Here is a 23,124-nt window from a genome sequence, read left to right as displayed (position 1 = left end):
TTTAGGAAGCAACCCTAAATGTTGCTGCTGCATTTGGCAAGCCCACTTGCGATGGTGGGCAGGTCTCTGCTCATTATTCCTAATTTATGTGGAACAAATCTTGCCCAGGGTTTGGCTCAGAGTATTACAGACATACCTGGAGACCAGTTTCAAGTGTCAAGCAGCTGCAGCATGGCAGCAACTAGAAAATGGCCGCAATGCTTCCACAGTTCGCTGCTCCATCACTGCGTCCTCGTCCTCCTCTTGGGAAACGAAGCGCCCAGCAGCCCTCTGATTGGGCTGGGAGAAGGCTGCAGCTGTGACAGCCCTTATTTTTCAGGGGGAAGAGGAGTATCCCACACATCAGAGGAGAGAGAAGGGCAAGCAGGGAGCGTGCAAGAGGCAGCCGCTTCCCCCTTTGCTGCTGCTGCCACCAGTGCTGGATCCCCCGGGTGGGAAGGCACCCCCATGGCCACAGCCGCACCCTTCTCTTCCTTCTCTCTGCACCCGGCCAGCATGGATGTGCGTCTCTTTAGGCAACGTAGGGGACAAGGCATGCCTGAATTCAGGAGAGCTGCATAGGATTCCTGCAAGGATCAGGACTGTGAAGCTCTTGATACCTTGTTAGAGGGAGATGTGAGAAATCCGCTTTGACAATATAGTCCTGGGCAGGTTTCTCCAAGACGTCTCACCGGACAACCGATGCAGGCCAGATGTGTTTTGCATTAGTACGTCTAGATATTTCAGGACAATAACAATGTTCACGATGTTAAGATGCATGCATAAGGAAAAATGCATCCATTTAAAGTGTGTACATACTTTAGTTGAGTGGAAAATATGTGCAAACATTCAGAAAAATTGAAAAATGTGCACAGGAACATGCGTATTTCCATTAAAAAGGTATATAAGAATTTTTTTTGTTAACACAAATCTGCATGGATAATATGGCAGTGGCGGAATCTTGTGGAAGCAAAATCCGCAGATCAACCAATCCGAAGTTAAGAAACAATTTAGGGTGCAAACCTATTGATTACATCCTTGCTGACTGAAAGCCACTAACCTCGGAAGTTTCTGATAATCCAAAACTCTCTCTCCCAGCAGATTTTGCTAGGCAGTATTTTTAGTCCATCTAGCAGCTGAGCATTACAGGAACAGGGAAGGAGGCCAGAAGAGGCTTGGGGTACCTCATACCGCAACCTCTGCACTTTCCTCCCCTCCCCATGAAACACCCCCTAAGATTGCTTTTCAACCTTGGAGGGCAACCGGCATGGTTCTTCCAGTGTCTGCTGCAAGAGGGCAGGCAGGACGGAGGTCAGATGCCCAGTTCTCCCTTCCAAGGTCAAGATGCTGGGAATCCCCACTAACCTATCTCTGATAACATCCCAGGGGCATGGGGTTGCTTCCTGATGTTACGAACAGAGCAATAAAGGCTGGCTTGCATGACATGCCAGAAGTGACGAGCACATATATGCTCAATATCAATATAGATGTGGGAGAGCCATCCCATAAATATTGCCCATAGCTGAGCATTGACTCCGAGTGTGCTGTCCATCACTGGGGAGTTGCCGGGGGGGGGGAGGGAGGCTCACAAAACGAAACTGAAGAAAGAAAGCAGCCCTCCAAATGCCTCTCTGTGCATATTCTGTGGCAGCTGCAGCTCAATTAAAACCAGCTGCAAACAGGTGTTCCCAAAGAAGAGGAAACTTAAGCACATTTCTGGAGGGGAATTAAGCAAGTTATTCTAATTACTTCAGAAAAGTTACAGCCTAATCAGGAAGATGCATGCATAACAGGCAGTGAAATTTAAAAAGCGGGGCTGGGCAGGAGGAACCTGCCAGCAAAAGCCCAGGCCCGGTGCCCGTAGGCCAGGCAGAAACCTTCCCAGGAGATGCAGCACACACACCCTGGATACAACGGCCGCGTTCTGTGAAAAGATTCCATTCAATTTTAATGGGATTTAAAAGATGGGTTTAAAACTAATAACCCTAATTGTATAATTAGGAGTAGCCCTTTCCCTCCGGTTGATGCCCACTTAACCCTTTCACACAGCATGGCATATCGATGTCTCCTGACCCCCACCCCACGTGTGTCCTGACCCTCCGCGCCCCCTTGCTTCTGGAAGAATGCCAGGGAAACACCACAAGCCATTTGTATCAGTATCAACCGTGGCCCCTCCATACAGGCTGGAGCGTGTTGCTAATGAGACTCGCTATTATTAAAATTAATTAGGAAGGTATTTGCTTTGGCCACAGGGGGCTAGCAAGGCAACAGAAATGTGATGACTTGGGAAATGAAAGCAAAAGCTTGTATGAAGTAGCAAGAAGATGAAAGAGCAGTTCTCTTTGTGTCATTGAATCCACCCCCACCACCACCCTGGTAATCTGGGGGGAAATCAGAAATACTTTCCCGACAATACTTATGCCAGTACTTAAATATGCCCGTACTTAAAATACTTATTGGCAGAAGCACTGTGTCAATACTTAGAAACAGAGACACGCAGAGCCTTCAGCCGCCTTGGCTTCTCGCTGGAGGAATGAAGCTCTGAATCGCAGCAACATGGATCACCCGCGAGCCCTCTCTTCTTTGGGGCTGGTCTGCTCTGAAGCCCCCACACAATCGGCAGTGGCAAAGCATGGCTTCTGAAGGGCTGGACCCAATGCGCAGCTCAGTCAGCCTTCTCCAATCTGGCTTTGGCATTTTACTGAACCTTCTTCCAGGAAACAAGAGGAGACATAGAAACCGAGCAAGTCAGAAGGCCGTCTAGTCTGACCCCCCACTCCAGCCGGCTCCAGGGTCAAAAGCCCCCTGTGCATACAAGTGCATCTGTACGCTGGATAATCCTATTCTGGAGCTTCAGTCGAACACATCTGGAGAGCACCAGGTTGGGGAAAGCTGCTTTAACTCAAGTCCCATTCATTTCAGAGGGTTTAAGTGCATGGAGAAGGCTGGCTGGTGGGGATCACACGTGGGAGAGTGCCATTTTGCTCATGCCCTCTTTGGAGTTTTCCCATAAGCAGCTGTTCGACCCCTCTTGAGAGATGGACCCCTGCCCCGATCCAACGGAGCTCGTATGTTCGTAACACTGAGACTAGCGATGGCTCTAACCCAGAACCTGAAGCACGGCAGCTGAAGGGGAAAGGGCCAGAAAATATGGACTGACTGCACCATCCTGCCTCCAGGCCTTCAATTCTGGGTTGCCTATTACAGCCGGTGGGCTGCTCAGGTGCATCCACTGCGGATCCTTGGCCTCACGTAGCCGTGCAGATGCCCCCTGGAGCCTCTGGCGGCATCGGCAAACAGCTCCGTCTCTCCCAGGGCATCAGAACGGATGTTTCTCACAAATGACACCAGACTGAGATCCTAGCACAGCAATCTCGCTTGACAGCAAATCCAACCTGCCTCTTAGCATGGTCAACCAATCCAAAATAACGCTCGTTGCTGAATCCTCATCATAAGACAGGGAAATGTCGAAGCCCTGTGGACTGGCATCGAACGAAAACAAACACAAACAAATAATCCCAACAGTCAAGGAAATGGACTGATTGGACAGTCTGAAAAAGAAGTCACTTCGACATTGGAGCAAACAAAACTTACCAACTCCCCATTCTTTGCAAAACACTTTGGGAGGTTTGGGAACATTCAAAATAACCCAGAAAAAAAGAATATGGGACTCCAAACACTTGACACTGTTGCACAATTGGAAAACTTGCCAGTTGTAATGGAATAGCAGTAACTTAAGTGTTCATCAAAAATTATTATAGATTTTATCACAGAATCATAGAATAGCTCTGGTTATTTAGTGTACTATTTGTATTTTTCTTTCATAAAATTGTCGTTATTTAAAATGTTAGAGCCTAAATAAATACTGCAGGGTTGAATGGCTGCCGCCAGCAAACTGCTGCTTTTCTTGTTTGTTTCGGTTTAAGTGCAAGGTGATCTGATTGCATTCTCTGCTTTCCCAAACCCGGCAGCAGCAAGGAGATCTGGACAGAAATGCAGGCACATCACAAGGATCTTTGAATGGGTGACACTAAAAGAGAAAGACGTATGCAAGGGAGATATGGAAAGGGGATCTCCAATGCACCCCTAGCAAATATGTCAGGCCCTTGGGCTGTAGCTGCAGTCCTCAGCCATAAGATTCCCTTCTCCTAGCTCTTCATGTATTTTACAGCTCTGCTACATTTCAAGCAATGCTGCTTAGCAGTCACAGCAAACCAGAGGACGTTAATATAATCCTGTCATACAGTGAGAGAGGTCCAAACCAAGAATCAAACAAACAGCATGCAAAGTTGTATTTATTAATCAGGTTTTACAGCTACAATAGCTCCCTAACAGGAACCACAGAAAAGTTGTTCAACTATTCTTCTCAATGCTGTAAAATTAAGTTTCTATTTTTAAAAAAAAAATTATCAGCAGTTATTCTGTTTTAATTAAATAAAATACCCTCCCACAGATCAAATTACTGAAGATAATTTCTTTTGACTTAGCTTTCTACATTATTTTCTCTCTCTTCCCCCTTAAACCAGGAAAAGGGGGGAAGAAAAAGAGAAAGGGAAGGGAGGGAGGGAGGGAGAACGCATGTGTAAAAATGGGAAAGGCCAGAGTCGTTTTGTACATAGGTCAGTGCTATCTTTTTGGTGTAAAGTCTGTTCTAGGAATCTGGTGATCTGAAATCTGGCACACTGAACACAAACAGTGATCTCCTAAGAGGTTGTTTCGGAGCAATATGTTTCGGCAGGCATCGCATGAAAGCTGCTGTATACACAGAGAGCTGACTAAACTTTAGTATGTGCAAGGAAAGAAGACCTCCTTTGGAAACAGAAGGACGGCCTCTAAATACATGTGGAAATTTCATTTAGGATAAGAATCAGAGACAGGAAACAGCCAAGAGGGCCTGTTCGGAACTGAAATACAAGCCATTAAGATGAGCCCAGCTAATGGCAAATGACTGCAGAGGCAACTGCTGGCTGCAGATAATTAGTTTAGAACTTATTTGAACATGAATATTTTATCATGCAGCACAAAACTCGTTATGGAGAAGAATTAGAGAGCCAGGCCGTCTGGAAGCAAAGGAGAGATGATCTATCAGGTCCCAGTAACGAATGTTCCCGGGAAAAAAGGCAAGTTTAGTGATTCAGCACTAGAAGCATTAATTAAAGCGACAACCATCCACAAAGTCCTGTATCTGGTCACAGGTACCAGGAGGCTGCTCTGTTTTAAACAGGCAGCTGTACGAAGTGTGACTCCAGCACCAAGGCACCAGAGGAAGCTGGCACAGATCTGCGTTCTCCCCTCACGCAGCCCAACTCTCATCCATACCCCGGTTTGTTCCCAAAGGAGCAATTTAGGCTGTTCATTACAGTCCCTCCATTAAATAAACAGCTTTGTCATGCTTTGAAGTTCATCTAGTGCTCATTAAAATGCTCCTCTTAGAGGCAAAAATAGAAAACGTTAACTGGCCTAGAGCTGCTGAGGGAAATGGAGCAACAGGGAAAAAAGGACAATCCAATTCAGAAAGGTGGAACAGAACGGTAGGTACTCTGCTCTGCCCTTTTCCCACCCAGGGCCTTCCAGATGTGTTGGATGGCAATGCGTAGGATTCCCTGCCAGCATGCCTGGTGGCCACTGACGGAGAATCTTGCAAACTGCGGTCCAACACGCAGGAATGCAAGAGCCCCGCTGGATCAGAGCGAGGGGCCACCTGGTCCAGCATGCTGTTTGTTTGTTTGTTTGTTTATTCTTTATTTTATTTTATTTGGAGTTTTTGTATGCCGTCCCATTCGCATGAGCCTTGGGACGGCTTCCAATATACCAGGATGAACCTGTGCCGTTTTTGCGCTTTCGGCTGAGAGCTTTACCTGTGGGCTAGCATAGAAAAGAAGAAATAAGGCCAACCTGCAGCTGCCCAGGGAACGCCACAGGGCCCAAGAGCACCTTCCAGCCCATGCTCCCCAGCAAACGGTGCACTTAAGCTTGCTGTCTCTGATCCTTGAGGTAGCAGGGAGCCGTTGGGACTAGAGGCAATTCCCTTTTAGATCCATCCAAGGTGGTGGCCATCAGAACATCTTGTGGAAATGAGTTCCACAGTTTAGTTACACTTCGTGTGAAGAAGCACATCTGGAAGGGGCCAGACTGGCAAAGGCTGCTCAACACCCCAGCCCCTGGCTGGATCCCCTGTGGTCTGCCCCGCCCCCCAGAAATGTGGGACACGCCATGCAGAGGATGGTCAGTTCCTCAGGCAGATCCAGCAGGTTGTTCTAGCACAGTCTTGGGTTGGGGAAACCATTGCGAAGGGTCTTCAGAGAGGTGGCCCAGCAAAGCACCAAGACGCAGTAGCCACATCACTAGCCCTCTCGCCAGCAAGTTGCCTCCACACCCATTTCAAGGCCTCCTCTGCCTTCTAACCCTTCCCCGCGCTCTGCCTGGATTCTTGGTCTGCCAGCACTCACTCACTAGTCCTTTGCTTTACCATGTATTGCTTCCTCATTATTGGCCCCAGGGCATGTTATTCTGTCCGAGTCAGCACCTACCTGCAAAACCCACCCACTGGGGTGGTGGCCGGTTTGCAGGGTAAGTCATACGAGGGAACTGAGGGAGCTGGGTCTCTTCAGCCCGGAGAAGAGGAGACTCAGAGGGGACCTGTTAGTGACGTACAGGTGCATGAAGGGGTGTCACACAGAGGTGGGTCATAACCTTTTTTCCCCTGCAATGGAGGGCAGGATGCGCCCCACTGTAGCCAAGCTCAGGGAGCCAAGATTCAAGGTGGATGCCCGGAAGTACTTCCGGATGGTTAGGACCCCCAGGGTATGGAATGGGCTTCCGTGGGAGGTGGTTGAAGCCCCATCGGTGGGGGCGTTCAAGGATAGGCTGGACATGCACACAGAAGGCATGTCATGACTGGAGCCGGCTGGAGCTGGGGGTCAGACTAGATAGCCCGGGAGACCCCATCTGACTTGCTCTGTTTCTATGTTTCTAAATTGTTTGTGCACATTTGCAAATGTGGCAGCGGCTTTTCTCTCCTCCTTGTGCTGTTTTAATATATTGTTTGATGGGAAAAGGCATATAAATATTCTAAAATAAATTAATAGATGTTCCAATTATTTAGAACTGCTGTACTTACTCTTCTGTATAAGAATGTTTTGATATAGTTCTTCCCTAGTGCCTTCATTTACAAAAAAACCCCCCATTTTTACTTGCTGATTTTATGATTTTGTTTGCTGTTTTGAAAGTCATTTTGGTAGGAAGGTGGCATATGAATAGTTGGAATGAGTAGATCAAAAACTCAAGTCTGAAAATACAGGAGAGATAATGGATGCTTTGCACTTTAGGTTCAAACGTTTATTAGCCAAGAATGACAGCAAAAATGGAAGAAGAGTGGCACATATTTGTTTAACTTCAGACAAAGTGGCCTGAGCCGCCACCTTCTCTCTATCCAAGGTGCCTTGACATCACTCCAACACGGATCGCGCTATGAAAACCCTCTCGTTGTGAAGCGGCGCCTTTTAGATAATGAGACCCGAAAATGCCTTATTATTTTTGTTCTCAAGAGGACTGTCTCTTCTGCGTAGCTTAGCAGCCGGAAGAATATTGCAGCCTGTTCAGCTGGGGGATGAAAATTCACCAAATGGGTTAGATTTCCATGTTATTCAGAGATCTTCACTTCGACAAACAAAAGAGCCTACTTTTTATAGCAGCTAAGTTTAAGTGGAAGGCATAATATAACAAGACTCTGCTGCTGAGTTAAAAAAGAGAGAGATACAGGTAAAGTGATGCATGCAAGAAGTCAACTGCAACAGGTAACTACCCACAATCCAAAGTGAGCAGGGCTTAGAGTGGTTGCTGTTAACCTGGATGAATAAACTTGCCCTCCTGAAGGCCGGCGTATAGAGAACAGTCTGGCCCAAGAAGCAGCTCTGAGGGGCTTTGCTATCACATGTCCAGACGTCCAGTTAGGCTTGCTAGGAGACACTGCCATGTCCCACTATCCAGGCCCAGGGAAGCCATTCATGGGAATGTAAAAGGCTGTGTCGCACCGAGTCAGACCCTTGGTCCATCTAGCCCAGAACTGTCAACACTGACTGGCAGCAGCGGCTCGCCACAGGCCAGTGCTTTTCCAGTTTTACATGCGAGATCCCAGTGGCTGACTTCGCGCTCGTCTGTATGCAAAGCAGCTGAGCACCCACTGGGCCACTGGGCCAGGGCCCTTCCTCAGCCACAGTAGAGGTGCTGACCTGCTAGGACCGGAGCCTGGAGAGAGGAAGCAGGTCAGCCTGGCTCAACCTTTCAGGCAGGGGCTTCAAGGGCAGCCCTGCCATGGCCCCACCTTTCCAGCCAGCGGAATTGCCACCTTAAATTGGAGGGCCCCAAAGGTGGCTGCCTCCCCCAGCCGCTCTCAAGCCAACATCATGGCAAGCAGATGGAACCGGCAGCTGAACTGTAGAAAGGGACGCTGATGGAGGCCCATCAAGTACCAGGGACTGTCGCAAGGCTTTGCTAGGCTTGGAACACCGAACCCAATGGCACAGGATAGTCATGATTAGCTTAAGTCACCAAACCATTACAATTAATTACTTATATGTACATACATCACTTTGAGAAAGCTGGCTTAAACCTGTCCCCAAGAAAAAATAAACAATAAGGAAAACTTTCTCTGTTCTTTCCTTTCTAAAGTTTGCAGAAGAAATGGACTATGCACCTGGACCAAAGGAGGAAACAGATCACCAGGCAGTTCCAGATTCAGAATCAATCTCTGGACTCCACCAATCAAGGCCAGCCTCTAGTTTAGCATGAACAGCCAATGCCTTGGTCAAATAAATCTTCTCAAGCTTCAGAAGTGGGTAAAATATGACAGAATTAAAATCTGACAGTAAAAAATACATTAAAAAACAATTGTGGTATTCCTGTAAAGCAGTCATGGTTGATCTTGATAGTTTATTTTACACTTACATGTAAGAAAGAATTCTGTAAACATGCAGCATCAACACTATAGGTAAGGACATGTCTGCTGGCTATTAAGAAATCTGCAGAACACTGCCTTCCTTTTATACATTTCCTCACCACCAATGAAATATTGGAGTATGCATTAAAATGTTCCAGCTTGTCAGACATACATGCACGATGTTAAAAGCATAGTGCCAGCAAAAGCAAAACCCCCAAACCAAGAACAAAACAAATCCAACAATTTTCTAATTTTCATTTGTGTATGAATCATGGATGAATCTGAGTTTAACAGCAATGCTGGACTCCCCATTTTGAGGGGAATATGCAGAGAGATGGGGATCCATGGGGGGGGGGGTGTTATTATACATTTTGAAGGGCAAGACCTCCTTGAGATCAGAGCCACGCAAGGTTATTCCATTCTGCCCCCGGTCCCTCTTGATGTGTCATGCAAAGGCTGCCCAGGGCTTGAACCCAGGCGCTGCCACTATGGCTGACCACATACACCTCTCTCGTCCTTCCTGCCTCCTCCAGGCCCTGCGCTCCAGGCACTTGCCCAGCATCCGGCTACAGAAGACAGTGAGGCGAGGGCGAGCAGGCCACGCAGATCCATGGGTGACTGAGCAGACCTGGGCTCGGGTGGTCTTGTGCGAGCAGGTGGAGTGAGTCAAGTGAGAAAGGTGCCTTGGAAGACAGAAAGTCGCTGGGAAAGAACAGACCTCCTGGACGAAGCAAAGCCGATGCACAGGACGGCACGGCCAGGAATAACGAACAGGGCGAGGGAGGTTAGCAAAACAGACAACGCCGCTGACCTTTGAGAAAGATATGCTTCTCAGACCTGGCATTTGCACTTAAATCCATCCTACCCTTGCACTTCAGCAGTAACCTGGAAGCCATGGGCCGGCTTTCCCTAACCTGCCAACTCCAGGGAGGCTGGACTACAACTCCCAACATCCCCAGGCAGCACCACTGGCTGGGGTTGCTAGGAGCTGTAGGCAACCTGTCTGGAGGGCACTAGCTTGCAGAAGGCTGCCATAGGCAAGGAGGAACAGCGTGTGAAGAAGGGAACGGGCTGGGCAGAGGAGGGGATTCCTCCTCGCATGAGACTTCTTCTGAGGAGGAGAAGGAGCTAAGCTGCAGAGCCCGGGCCCCCCGGGGAAGAGGTCCCTTCAGGGGACTCCGGCTCTGCCCACAATGGTCCTGAGCTCTCCGGAGTGTCTGCAGAGCTGTCTTTTCAAGGGGCAGGGAGGTCAGCTTCTGTGGAATAGAGGGGTGGCGAGCCACCTCTTCACTCCCTGTGACCTCCGGAGGTCTAAGAGTCAGACGCATCCCGTGGCCAGGCAAAGGACCGGCTGCCTGCAGACCATGAATAGGGCCCTCCTCACGCAGGCGCCTGAGGTAGCCGACCTAATCCTGGCCGGGGCCCTGGAAACGGCGGCATGCAAGATCGGCGCCTAGACCACCCAGCGGCTGAAACCTTGCCTCAGCCTCAGCTCCCCGTGTTGACTCTCGGTTCCTGACTGAACCTCTGGTGCTGACGCCCGCAAGACCCCTGCTCTGGGCTTGACTTGGCACTGGACCGCCTCGCTTGGTCGCACCCCGGGACCTCCTCCTGGCGCTCTCCTTCTGGCCTGGTAGCGCTGAGCCGCTGCCCCTGCCTCCTTGCCGACCGCTCCTGCCTTGAGCCGCCCTCATGCTAGATCTGACCTTTGCTTGGCTCGCAGACTTGCTGCTAGACGCGCCCACTGGCATGCCCGAGGCCGAGGCTGCCTCTGCTACCCAGGCCCAATCAGTGCGGACACAGAGAAACAAAGCCCTGCTCCTCCTCCGCCAGCCCCCACCCAGCCTCTAAAAAGGTTGCACACTGCCCCCAAGATTGCATTAGTCCTTTGGATACCCTCACACGAGGCGAGCACCTCGAAGAAACTCCTCGAAAGCAAATGGCTTTCCAGCCCACCTCAGAGATAAATGCCCTCTAATAGGATGCTGCACGAGACAATGGTTTGTGTGTTAATGCCACGCTTGCTAAGTACTTCCTCTCCCTCTGCAGTAATGCCTGTAATAAAGGCAGCTCACATAAACATGTCGGCGCTACCTCATTTTCATTGCGATGCTTACTTTCCCCTCTTCCCCTCACCCCCTGCGGGTTCAGTGATGGGAGATCAACGCAGCTACAGGTGGGATAAACCCAGAAAGAAACACCATATGCAGATCCCATATGCCTTGGCTCTCAATCCATATTTGAGAGCACCCTGGGACATGAACGCAGGCGAAGCTGATTGACTGTTGACAGAAACCCACTTCAGCGGAACTCGGCGCCTGACGATTTTGTCCACAGTCGGCTTTCGGAAGTTGTGGCAAGCTTGGCAGAGTCCCTCTCGTCCCGAGAACGGTGCCGCAGTGAACACCCGCTAGTTATCCCGGCAGTTCCCACACGCTCCCTGAAGTTGCCATCTGGCTACCACACCTATGCAACTGCGGTGTTACAGGCTGCAGCCCACTTTCCCTCAATGTTCACTGTGCGGCATTCTAGTCTGTATCTGCACAGATGCAGGATTTTCCCCGGACGTATTGTCAGCCCTGGGCTGGGCTGGCCCGGACAGGTGACAGAACGGTGCCGCAGTGAACACCCGCTAGTTATCCCGGCAGTTCCCACACGCTCCCTGAAGTTGCCATCTGGCTACCACACCTATGCAACTGCGGTGTTACAGGCTGCAGCCCACTTTCCCTCAATGTTCACTGTGCGGCATTCTAGTCTGTATCTGCACAGATGCAGGATTTTCCCCGGACGTATTGTCAGCCCTGGGCTGGGCTGGCCCGGACAGGTGACAGAAGCCATTTTTAAATGTCCTCGACACTTAAAATAAAGTAAAAATCTCTGCCCGGTAGAGAAGGAAGCAAAGCAAAGAGTGACGCAAGGAGTAAGCTGGCCTATACACTCTCTCTCTCCAATGCACAAAATTTTTATTTGCATGGATTTTTGGAAGACAAAATCCTCCCGCTGCATTCCATAACCTCAGCACAGAAGCCTTCCTTCTCACCGGCAGCAGGCCCTGCTTCATGAATGAAAACAACGCAGAGCAATGCCCCGAGGATTCTTACATCAGAGAACCTACATGCAACGTGACTTTAAAAAGTGACCCTCAGTTCCTCTTGTTTATTTAGCCATTATTTAGGGGCTTTACTACATCCTAGATATTGTCTTCCATTTTAATAAAGATTAATGAAGAGTTCACTGCATCATGTTCCCACTCCTATGTCATGGGGACGGCCTTTCCTGACCCAGTGTAAGTGGATGGGCAGTTTGATCTCCAGAGCTGAGAACACTTCTATCTATCTATCTATCTATCTATCTATCTATCTATCTATCTATCTATCTATTTATTTATAAAATTTGTATGCCATCCAGAACATCCATTCTGCTAGAAAAAACAACAGGGATTATTGGGAGAACCATGGCCAGATTCTTTCTAAGCTTCATGAAGAAGTGAGATTTCAAAGAAATTATCTCTGATAGTCGCATGGTGGACTTTGAGGCTTCATTTTTCTGACTCATTGGAGACGCACCTTCCAGTAGTTTGGGCTGATGCGCTGGCTGTGGCCCAGCGAAGATGGAGATGGGCCGAAGTCAGTGAACCAGGCTCCGGGGGCCTCTGCATCTGGCTACTGCAATGCCGTACCCCCAGCGCTCCTAGACCAGGCCAGAGCGACTCTGGCTCAGCCTTCTGTTCACACAGGAGTGACTGGCGAGCCAACAGGCTGCCTTGACATGCAAAGCAGCCCGCCATTCTCATTCTCTCTCCCTCAAAAAAAAAAGGAAGGGAAGGGAAGGGAAGGGAAGGGAAGGGAAGGGAAGGACACTCGGGCACGGCCCAATATGCTGACTGGCAACAGAATCAGGACACCGTCCGAAGGCAGTGAAGAAATGGATGTTAGCCCAAGATACAACCGAGACACTTTAAAAGGGCAGGGCACTGTGGTCACAGCGTGCCTGCGCTACACCTGCTGCACTCACTGATTCCTTGTTCAAAGCGCTTGCTTTGCGCCTGAACACCTTTTTGGCTTGGGACCAGGATGGCTGAAGGACAGCTGTTCTCCCAGTAGGCCTGCCTGCCTTGACGATCTTCGGCAGAGGCCTCCCCCAGGAGAACCAGCCACCGGCAATAGCTGACGCGTTGTACGGGCCAAGGACGTCGCTGGGGGAGGCGCCCAGGCAGAGACGTGCATGTTTCCCTCTGGAAGACTTCTCTGGTGTTTTGCTTTGCTTTCTACTGTTTTGATGTCATTTCAGTGACACAGAAAGACCATTTAATCTTCCCAGCTTTGAAATCACCTGTAGATTAATTATATGTTGCTTGGTTTTTGTTTTTAAAAGTGCTAATTGCTTTTATCCTGAACTTCCATAGTGTGACATCATAAAATTGGTCTTACGCCAGGTTGGTAATATTTCTATACCACCCAACAGCCAAAGCTCTCTGTGTGATCCATCAAAAAATGCAAATTAATCTTTTTGTAAGTCACCCTGAGGGCCTGATGACAGGTGGGGCTCACATCAAAGACAGACAGAACAAATAAAATCTGTTAATGCCAGGGTCAGCATTCAAAATGGAGTAACAAGACAGAGAAAGGGGCACTTGTTCTGAGAGTGAAAAAGAAACACCAGTATCTTTGACAGTGTGGTAGAGTGGTTAAAGCAGGCTTTAGGCCTGGTACCCTCCAGATGTGCTGGAGAACAACTCCCCAGTCAGTGGGGACAGCTGTGTTGGAATGTGAAATCCAATTTCCAATTTGGAGTGTGTAATTAGGAGAGCTGGCTGAAATCCCCCACTCAGGCATACATTGTATAGGAAGACCGTGGGTCATTCCTTCTTTCTCAAGTTAACCTACCTCTCAGGGCCGTTCCAAGAATTAAAATGGGTTTGGGCCAAATACGCTGCCTGGAGCTCTTTAGCAGAATGGCAGAATATAAATGCATAGAACAAACAAAGACGTACCGAAAATTGTGTTTGTTCTCAGCTTACATACCAGCCAGACTTTAGTGGCAAGTGACCCCCTTTCTCCTATAGCTGATCTGAGGGCTATTCTGTCTTCGACTGTGGAATTCCAGCTGAAATTCGTGGAAGGTCAGGAGGAGGATAAACATGTTCTTGCACACTTAAAGGAGCTTCAGGTGGATTGTGCCAAAATTTAATTTAACTTGGCACCAGAGAAACCAGCAGAAGTCGCAATATGCACACATTCAACTTTTAGAACTTAAATTCCTTTTTGTGCATTTCACTTTAATCCAAAATAGCCATTTAACAAGAACCTTTTCACAGCTTGGAAACTTCCAAGCCACGCTCAGCCTCAGATCCCAGAGCTTTTATCAGCATTATAAGGGAAAATCACAGAGAAGAGAATGAAGGGCAAAAGTTGCCTTCCTAATAACCCAAACCAGATCTCCATCTTCTTTCACACCATCAAGTGCAAAGAACTAAAGTGTATTCTGTCAGAAAAACATTTTCTGAAGATAAAATATTTTCCTGGAAGCTATACTACTTGGCTCCTTTAGCTCTCCCTTTAAAGGAATACTTAGAAAGAAAGCGTGTTAATTTTCCTTGTGGTAGACAAAAGATTTAAATGCAATAATATTTGCTAATTTCATCTGGATGCTACAGAAATATTCCAGAAGAAGGAAAATTATGCATTTTGCAGTTCTGAACAAATTGAAAGCCAAACACTACTAAGACAAGGCAATCCAAAATTAATGTGGCAAAAAGGAAGAAGGGAGGTAAATAATTAGGGTGAATGATAAATGAACATAAACTCTTCCAACATGGCAAATAGACAGCATTAAGAATTTAGAGGATGAGCTTCAGTTCCATGGAGGTGTCAGCACCCATCTCTGAGGTGCCCTTTTCAGGGAGACGGCGGGAGAGGAAGAAGGAAAGTGGTCAGAGGGGCCAGCTGGGGGAATGTGGCAAGTGTGGCGGTCGACTCGATAGCCCAGAATGCAGGTAGCTGGAACAAGCAGTAGCTGGGCAGGGCAGGCCAGACCTGACCCAGCGTCGATGTGCCCCCAAGCCCACCCAGATCTGCCACCTGAGGCAGGAGTCTCACCATGTCTCCTAGAGGAGCTGGCCCTGGTCAGAGAAGAACCTGAGCTTGAAAAACAAAATGTTCCACATCCAGGGATCCACCCCTGTTTCCCCATTTCCCAGGCCTGCAGGAGCTGTGTCACAGCATGCCATGCAGAGCCCATTCACCACGTGCAGAGTCCAAAGGTTTCGTGAACATCTGGGTTTTGCTGTCTGCCCGAATGTCAAAAACAGGAGAGCTGTCAGGTGCCTGGCAGATCTTATGTTGTGCAGGCCAGATATAACCCAGTCTCTTAATGTTAGCAAGCAACCCACCAAGCAAGCATTGGGTAAGCTTTATGCATCCTACAACCTCCTTCAGGATGCCACTGTGGGAAGGACCAACCAGTGGAAAGAGCCACGCTTCGTGGTTAAGAGTGTGGGGCTCTGACTCAGGAAATCTGGGTTCTGGGCTCCACTCAGTCATGGAGCTGAGTGGCTTCGGGCCAGTCACAAACTCACAGCACCCCCCCCCCCTTACAGAAACTCCTTCCTCCTTTCAGGACAAGCTACCTGACTAAGTCCCACCCAATCAGGGATCAAGGAAGGAATGGGCATCAGATCACCATCTTTAGTTCTTGTGATTATCATTGCATGTTATGATTTAAGGAGATCTGTTTAATAAACCCTAAACCATTTGCTAACTGACCTAGGCCTTCCACTGACACTTAAACCCGTATGTGTGTGATGCACAGAGGCCATGATGAAGAATGTAGCTGTATTTCAGGCCAGAAGGCTACACCTTGTCCAAGGGCGACTTCTTTTATTGGTCAGGGCGACTTCTTTTATATTTTTTATTTATTTTATATTGTTAATTTTAATTTTATATTGTTATTTTTGTATTTTATTGTATTTTATTGTGTTGTAAGCCGCCCCGAGGCTTTGGCAAGGGGCGGCATAGAAATATTTTAATAAATAATAAATAAATATCAGCAAACTATAGCCGGTCATGTCACAGTGTCCCTTCTGCAAAGACTCGCTTCCTCGCGCCCCAGTGACTTTTTCTTGCCAGGAGTATTCCAACACCTTGTTGCTGGAGAAAGCCCCAGAGGCATGAATCCATCCCATGAAAGTACTAATTAAGGCATGCCCTTTTCCACCACCTAAAGGGTCCTCCACCTGCCTGGGGAACACAGCGGTTGAAGATGACAAATGATTTGTCCAGAGGTCCAAAGGGCTGGTCTTAAATCGGTCTACTTCAGCATTTGAACGGGCATGCAAATCTAATGCAAAGGGCTTTGGACACAGCAGGGGCAGACAGACCTGCAGACAATTTGGTTTGGTTCCAGGATGTGGAAATTCCATTGTCAAGCAGGCCGTAAGAGCATCTCATAACCTTCTCCTTTTCGAACAAAGTCGTTTTAGGAATAGGAAATGTGATAAAATATGATAAAAATAGAACAGAATGTGATAAAAAAAATTACTTGTTCAACCCCGAGTGCGGTTGGTTGTTCGAGCACCAGAACAGTAGGGAACCGGCAAGAAAAGAAGCCAGTTTGCACTGCTGCTTCAGCACGAACTTGTCCCAAAACGTACCCCTTGGCAGTGCAGGGGGCAGAATTTGGCACCTATTTCGACAAATGCCATGCTAATGCCTCCAATGTGCTATCGTACGTTGCTCAACAGTGTAAACTGCAGAACTGCAAATCCTGCAAGAAGCATTTAACTGTAGAGTACGCAACCCCTTCCCCCTGAAACATTTCCTAAAGATGGTGAAGTGTGTTTTCCGAATCCACCTGGAATGCTCGCAAAAACAACTGAACAGGGCAGGATTGTGTCTGTCGCTGGGGGAAAACACAGTTAATCTGAGTTTCCTTCACTTTATATAGGAGACAGAGCATGAGCGCCCCTGAGAAATATTGGTCCTAAGCTTCATGACCTGCCAGGATACCCCCATGTTAATGAATATAATAGGCTGTAACACAGCAACTCGCATTACAATGCAAAAGAATACAGCTCCAGACTTGCTCATGAAGCTCAGAAGTTTTAAGACACACTTTAAAAGATGAAGAAGCTACATTTTATTGGAAGCATTTTTATTCTGTTCTAGTATAAGAGGCTTAAATAAATTCCATAAAGATGCTCCTTGCCCACAGGCTCACAATCTAAAAAACAGGATGAAAAAGAGGATCAGGAGGGAATAAACCCACCACAGTTATAATAATTATCATTTTTATAGATTTTCTCAGAAGGAAATCAATGTTTATTTCAGAATTTCATCTTTATTACAGCCAATAAGTTGAATTCAGACTTGGTCGCAATTAGAGAGATCAAGGGGATTTACGTTAGTCAGGATTAAGTCTGGATCCAACCCAGGGTCTTGAGTGGGAACCATTTACTCAACAGCTATAACCAATCTGATTTTGATGCAAACATTTCTCACCCCTCACAGATCAGATATCGATACTGGAATCTGATATTTAAACTTATACTTGTGAGAAAACCAGTGGGGGGAAGCAGCTCAGTCTCCTAGAACATCCCGGAACAAAACATAACTTCCTACAACTCTAAAGAAAATTTCCAAGGAGTGCACTGAGCGTGAAGCTTCCAAGCTGGAATCATTGGCAGATCTGATACTGTACAGAAAAGCCTTCACCAGCCTAATGCTCTCCAGAGGATGGCAGGGCCATGCTGGACAGGGATTCTGGGTGCTCTAGCCCCATGCATCTGGAGGGCATCAGGCTGGACAGGCTGCCTAAAGGCCATGAGGCTCTTGCTTGTTTTGGCTTCCGCAGCCCAAGGTGACACCTTGGAGATGCTGTGATTTTTCAGTGCCACCCCTGGCCAGGTGCGTAAGTACCAGGGAAGGAGACCGACAGAGACAAAGAATGTAATTCCACGCATGACGTTAAAAGCCAGCAGGGAAAAAAACAACTCTGAGCTTTTGATTAAGGTTTGCATTAAACCATCAGGCCCCATCAAAAATCCATCTGATGAGTAGCTATTTGGCCACACACAGAGCTGTTATTTTCCATCCACTTTAATAATCAAAGAGTTCAGATTTACTCCTAATAGGACATTGATGAGCAGGAAAGATGCAGCCGTTTGACAATGATAAGCCAGAAGGACAGGCTGAGAATTGATTAAAATTAGTCCCCCCCACCCCCCACCCCTGTGGAGGGCTACAAAACGGAGGCGCGAGGATCCCATCCTTCAGCCACACAATCTATTTCTGTTGTGAAGGAAAGAACAGCGGCATGTGCATACTAATCACAGGAAAAGAAAGTCAAGCCTTCTGCGTTTATTTGCAAGCTCTCCATATCACTGCCTTTCTGTCGGAAGCCCGCTGATCCAGTTTACAAGCTTCACTAGAAAAAGCCATGGGAAGAATCCTGCTCATTTATAGGTCTCACTCTTTCCTGCACAATACCACACTGCCTGTTTTTCACTAGCAGGAATGCAAAGATTTAAAATATGGGCGAGATGTAAAAAATGAAAAGCTAAAATGCTTAGGAAAATAGAAAGGTCTTTACCTGATCTGCAAAAGAACCTCATGTAGCACCAGGCAAACTTCTTTAGGAAGAACATTCCACAGCTAGGGATGCCACAGCAGAAAAGACACTTCTTGAAGGAGCGATCCAGCTCACCTCCGTGGGTTGGGGAGGGGGGGCGGAGGTCCCAGGAAAGGACCACTGAGGATGACCTTGGGCCTGGGCAGGTGTATATGGGAGGAGAAATCGCAGCTGATCTGGCTCCAAGTTGTCTGGGGCTTGAATGTTAATGTCAGCACTTCAAATTGGGCCCACACACAGACTGGCAGCCAGTGCAAGTGGAAAACACCGCCGTCGCCTGTTCCCTGCAGCCGATCCCAGGTAACAATCTCATTGCCCTGTTTTGGACCTGCTCGAAATTTATCGGAGCCTTGGCCCTCTTGTCTGGACTCGACCACCGTTTAGCATTCCTCATTCCGTCTGATTCGGCGTCCAGGCCTGCCCTCCGAATGCCCGCTGAGTCAGCTGGATGTGCTGAGCTCCAGGGGGAGGCCTCCCCCACTGGCTGGTTGACCTCCAGCAGGTTCATGCACACACTGGGCAGGAAAACAGAGTCCTGCAGCACGCTGCAGCGCCACTCCAAGGGGTGGAGCAATAGACTCCCAGCACCGCCTTGTGGACTTGGCCATCCAGGTGGGAAAGCAGCGGCCCAAAGAGCCCTTTCAAAAAGGTGCCTTGGTCAATGGAATCGAAAACTGCCCAGAGGGGCAGGAGAATCAACGAAATCACACTCCTGTGTCCCTCTGCCAGCAAAGAGCATCCCACAGGGCAGTCAAGTCCATTTCCGACCAAAACCCAGGCCTTGCGTTCCACTGAAAGGGATCTGGAAATTCCGTTTCATTCAAGAGTGCCTGGCGCAGGCCGGCAGCCTCCCGCTCAAGCACCTTGTCCAAGGAGAGGTTATCAGCCATGGACCAGAGGAGGGGGCTAATCCACGGAATAAGCTAATGCATTCTGAACTAGAGGCTGGGCCTGGCACACCGCCCCCCAAAAAATCCTCTTCTCCAAAGGCCGAGCTGAGGCGCACAGCACAGGGAGCAAGCGAGGAATGATGAACAGGTTAGATCCAGTTGAAGAAGACGGGGACTGAAGCTGCCAGGCTTGTGTCAAACACAAGTGCCCGATGCTTGAATCTGAGTCTTCTTCACTAGCTCTTCAGTGCGAGAATGCATTTTATAAGAATTTCTGTGGAAAGAGAGAACCTGCTCCTGCGGAGGAGGCTGAGCTGGTGCTCGGCTAACTACTCCAGAAACTAGGCCTGGAGCACTGCATTCCTCAACCCTGCAGCTCGTTGCTTACGCTGGGGGATGTGTGTCAAGACCTCGTCCACAGCAGGGAAGATGTTCTTCTCTACTGAAGAAGGGCCAGACATGCGGCTTTCTAGTCAGAAACCTGCTCATTTCACAGGATGGTGAGCCACCAACGGTTTAGGACCTGGATATCTGAAGGAATGCCTTCTTCTCTGTGTGACCTCCCACCCCTTGAGGTCTGAGGCGGAGGTCCTGCTTCAGGAGCCCTCCCTGAAGGAGATTAAGAGGATGGCTACCCGGAGGAGGGCCTTCTCTGTGGTGGCACCCCGGTTGTGGGATACGCTCTCCAGAAAAGTTCGCCTGGTGCCGACGCTTTATTCTTTTTGGCACCAGCCCAAAACCTGTTTATTTCCCCAACATTTTAAGGTTTGTCATTTGAATAGAGATTTTATATAAGATGATGCTGTGCTTTACTTTCTTTTCGTAGGACTGTCCAGAGACTCTTGGTAAGTGGGCAGTTTAAATAAATAAAAGAGCCATTTCTGGGCCTGTATAAAAAAGTGCTGATCACAAAATTCCTGATTTAAGCAGTGACATTGGCCCAGCAGGGAGAAGAGCATGGAATATAGTCAGGCAAATTCCCCTCCCTTGGTACGCAAGCGGATTCGGCTACGCTTGTTTTCACCAAACCAATGACAGCATGTGTGCATTATTCCAGCTACCTGAAAGACATTTCCTCTGAAACTCCTTCCACGTAGACTGGCAGGCTCATTCACAGTTATAACCATGTGCTGGACCCGTGAAGCCAGAGCATTCAGGATCTCAGAGGAAAATCCTGAGAGTGGTAGGTACCAGTATAATTATTTTGTTCATTAGAGGCATAATTGGCTGGTTGGGGAGTAATGAAATAATTCAGATGGAAATTCAGTTTTAAGAGAGCGCATTAATAATGGCTAATCTAGAAAATTACACTATGAACAAAGAAATATTTTGTTTATAGAGGGAAGAGGCAACTATAAATGGTTAGGGACAATCCAACTAATTTGCAGCTGGGAGGTAATTTCAGGAGACCTTGTCCCAAAGCCAGAGAAACGCCATGGCTTAAGCAGCCGCAAAACAGCAGCTCTGTGCAAGTCAAGGATAATAAAATGTGAGTTCAGCAGAGCTGAAGCTTTGATTGCTGCTCCAACAAAAATTAGCTTTCCAAAAATACAAGATAAAAATTGCTCTTCCAGTGGCAATCTAAACCCGGGCATGAGGATGAAATACAGACAGTCCCCAAGTTACAGACGAGTTCAGTTCCTAAGGAAAGAGAAATTCATCTTTAAGTCAAATCCATATGTAATTTGGATCATGTTTAGTTGGCCCTCCATATTCACAGGGATTGGGGTGTAAGACCCCATGAAAATAGTAAAACCACAAATATCCCCCCCCCCCGAAATGCCAGACAGAGTTCCCTGTCTGGGTGGGCAGGACAGGAAAGCATCTTTGGAGACCTCCCTCTCTCCCCTTTCACTTCCTCTCTCTCTATAGTGATGCTTCGGTGGCCCCATCTCTCTCCCCTCTCTCCCTTTAAGGTGATGATGATTTTCTGCAGTAATTTTTAAAAATTAATAGACTTTATGGCAGTTCATTCGTAAGTCTGTTGTTCATAACTTGGATTTTTGTAACTCAGGGGCTGCCTGTACTACTTTATTTGATGCAATATTTTTAAAGCACTTCTCCAACTTCTACAGAGTGTTTCTCAATTTGTATATTCCCCTACTGCAGACCAAAGCCTGATTGAATCTCTGTGGAAAGGTTGTTGACAGGGATATGTTTGTGATCAAGATATGAAAGATGGCCAAGGCGATGTTGCCGACTGGGATGTACAAGAATTTTGCTCTAGTTTGCAAATAACCTGAACGTTTGCCATCTGCAATCCTGAAATCAAACAAGCACATTTTCTCAGCAACTGTTTGCAAATTCCCAACTTTGTGTATTTGCAAAATGTGTTCCTGTACAATGCACTGTTTTCTCAAAATGCTAAGTTTTGAGAAATGCACAACTCTCTCAAAACGCTTTAATCTGTGCAGGAAATCGATGCAAATGTGTGAACTTTTAAAACTCCACTTTCACATGCAAGAGCTGTTTTCTGCAATTTTCTTGTTTGTGCAAACAAGCAGAAATCACAAATATGTGAGCAAATTAAAGAGTGGCCAGGAATGAGCTGATGTTTGGAGAAACTTGAGTTTTTGCTCATTTTCCCATTCCCAGTTGTCAAACACTCTGATGTCCTGTTATTTTTGACAAGAAAACAAGGCTTCACTCTTGCTTAGGAAAGTACAAGGGGGAATCTTAAAAGCCAGGCTTGGTACTCAAAACAGAATGTTCCATGTGACATGAAGACATCACCCTCCGACATAACCATTATTCCCACTCCCTTGACCATAAATTCTCAGGGACTGTGTTTCTCTTTGAACAGACAGTTGACTGTGCTGCGGCTTGATTTTGTTTAGATGCCAATCCAGCCACCAGATAGAAACCTCTGTACTTGGAGATGCCTGTGTATCCTTTGCCCTGCTGGGACCTGGCAGGGTGGGCAATCGCCGATTACACATGCCATGTAATATTCCTTCCCAGCCTGTCAACCTGTGGCTACTGACAGCCATAGCAATGCAACCGGAAATGGAGTGTGCCAAGGATATCCAACATGGCTGCACTGGTTTTCACACTCAGGTCCACACAGATGCCTGCCCTTCATGCCAGTGGAGCAGGCCAGATCGGGATGCTGGCTGGCTCCTCCAAAGCGCCCTGCTCACAGAGTCCTTGTGGGGCAGCCAGAACTGCTACCAGTCTACCAGCCAGCCATGTGGCCCCGCATCCATAGCAGTCCCCGCACCCCATCTAGCCTCCTGTACGTTAGTGCAAAGAGGATTGTGCCTCTTAATGCGTTTTCGTTATCGCCGTTTTTACAGTTTTCTAACTGTACGAGGGAAATGAGTGATGAGCAAATGCTTAAATAATAAGGAAATACTCGCATGCCTAGCGGCCCACACATCGCACTGCAAGGAAGGGAACATAGATCATCTCGCTCAGCAGGATGAAATGAACTTATTAATTTGCTTTAAAGCAAACAGGCTTTTTTTAGATTTTTGCTCTTGTTACATGCCATCAAGTCATCTTTCTGCTGGTCCACAAAGCTCTTCTCCAGCACCGTGTGTTACATGCATCCATTTTTGCTTCTTTCAGTGACCAGCTGTCACACCATACACGGTGATCAGGAACACCGTTGTGTGGATGAGCTTTGTCCTAGCACTTGACGATCGCTTCTGGTTCCTTCCCTGCTGCCCTTCTGAGCCCAGTCTTCTT

At 47.8% G+C, this 23,124-nt stretch overlaps 1 protein-coding gene across 6 annotated transcripts in view; it reads right to left on the bottom strand.

Moving 5' to 3' along the window:
• EXOC4 (exocyst complex component 4) overlaps positions 1-23,124 on the bottom strand; it is a 394,149-nt gene that overhangs the window by 224,128 nt on the left and 146,897 nt on the right. The window contains exon 10 of one of the 6 annotated variants that reach the window (XM_044428737.1): positions 7,180-7,581. The exons of 4 other annotated variants lie outside the window; for them this stretch is intronic. In XM_044428737.1, the coding sequence (XP_044284672.1) occupies positions 7,448-7,581 (134 nt within the window). In that variant the 3' untranslated portion in view covers positions 7,180-7,447. Of the gene's footprint in view, positions 1-7,179; positions 7,582-20,197; positions 21,076-23,124 lie in introns of those variants that run through there. One more of the 6 variants, XM_044428757.1, reaches the window with a different exon arrangement.

This window comes from Varanus komodoensis, unplaced genomic scaffold, assembly GCF_004798865.1.
Source record: "Varanus komodoensis strain SLA01 unplaced genomic scaffold, ASM479886v1 scaffold1, whole genome shotgun sequence".
In the NCBI taxonomy this organism is placed as follows: domain Eukaryota; kingdom Metazoa; phylum Chordata; class Lepidosauria; order Squamata; family Varanidae; genus Varanus; species Varanus komodoensis.
This window is presented reverse-complemented; position numbering and strand designations above follow the sequence as displayed.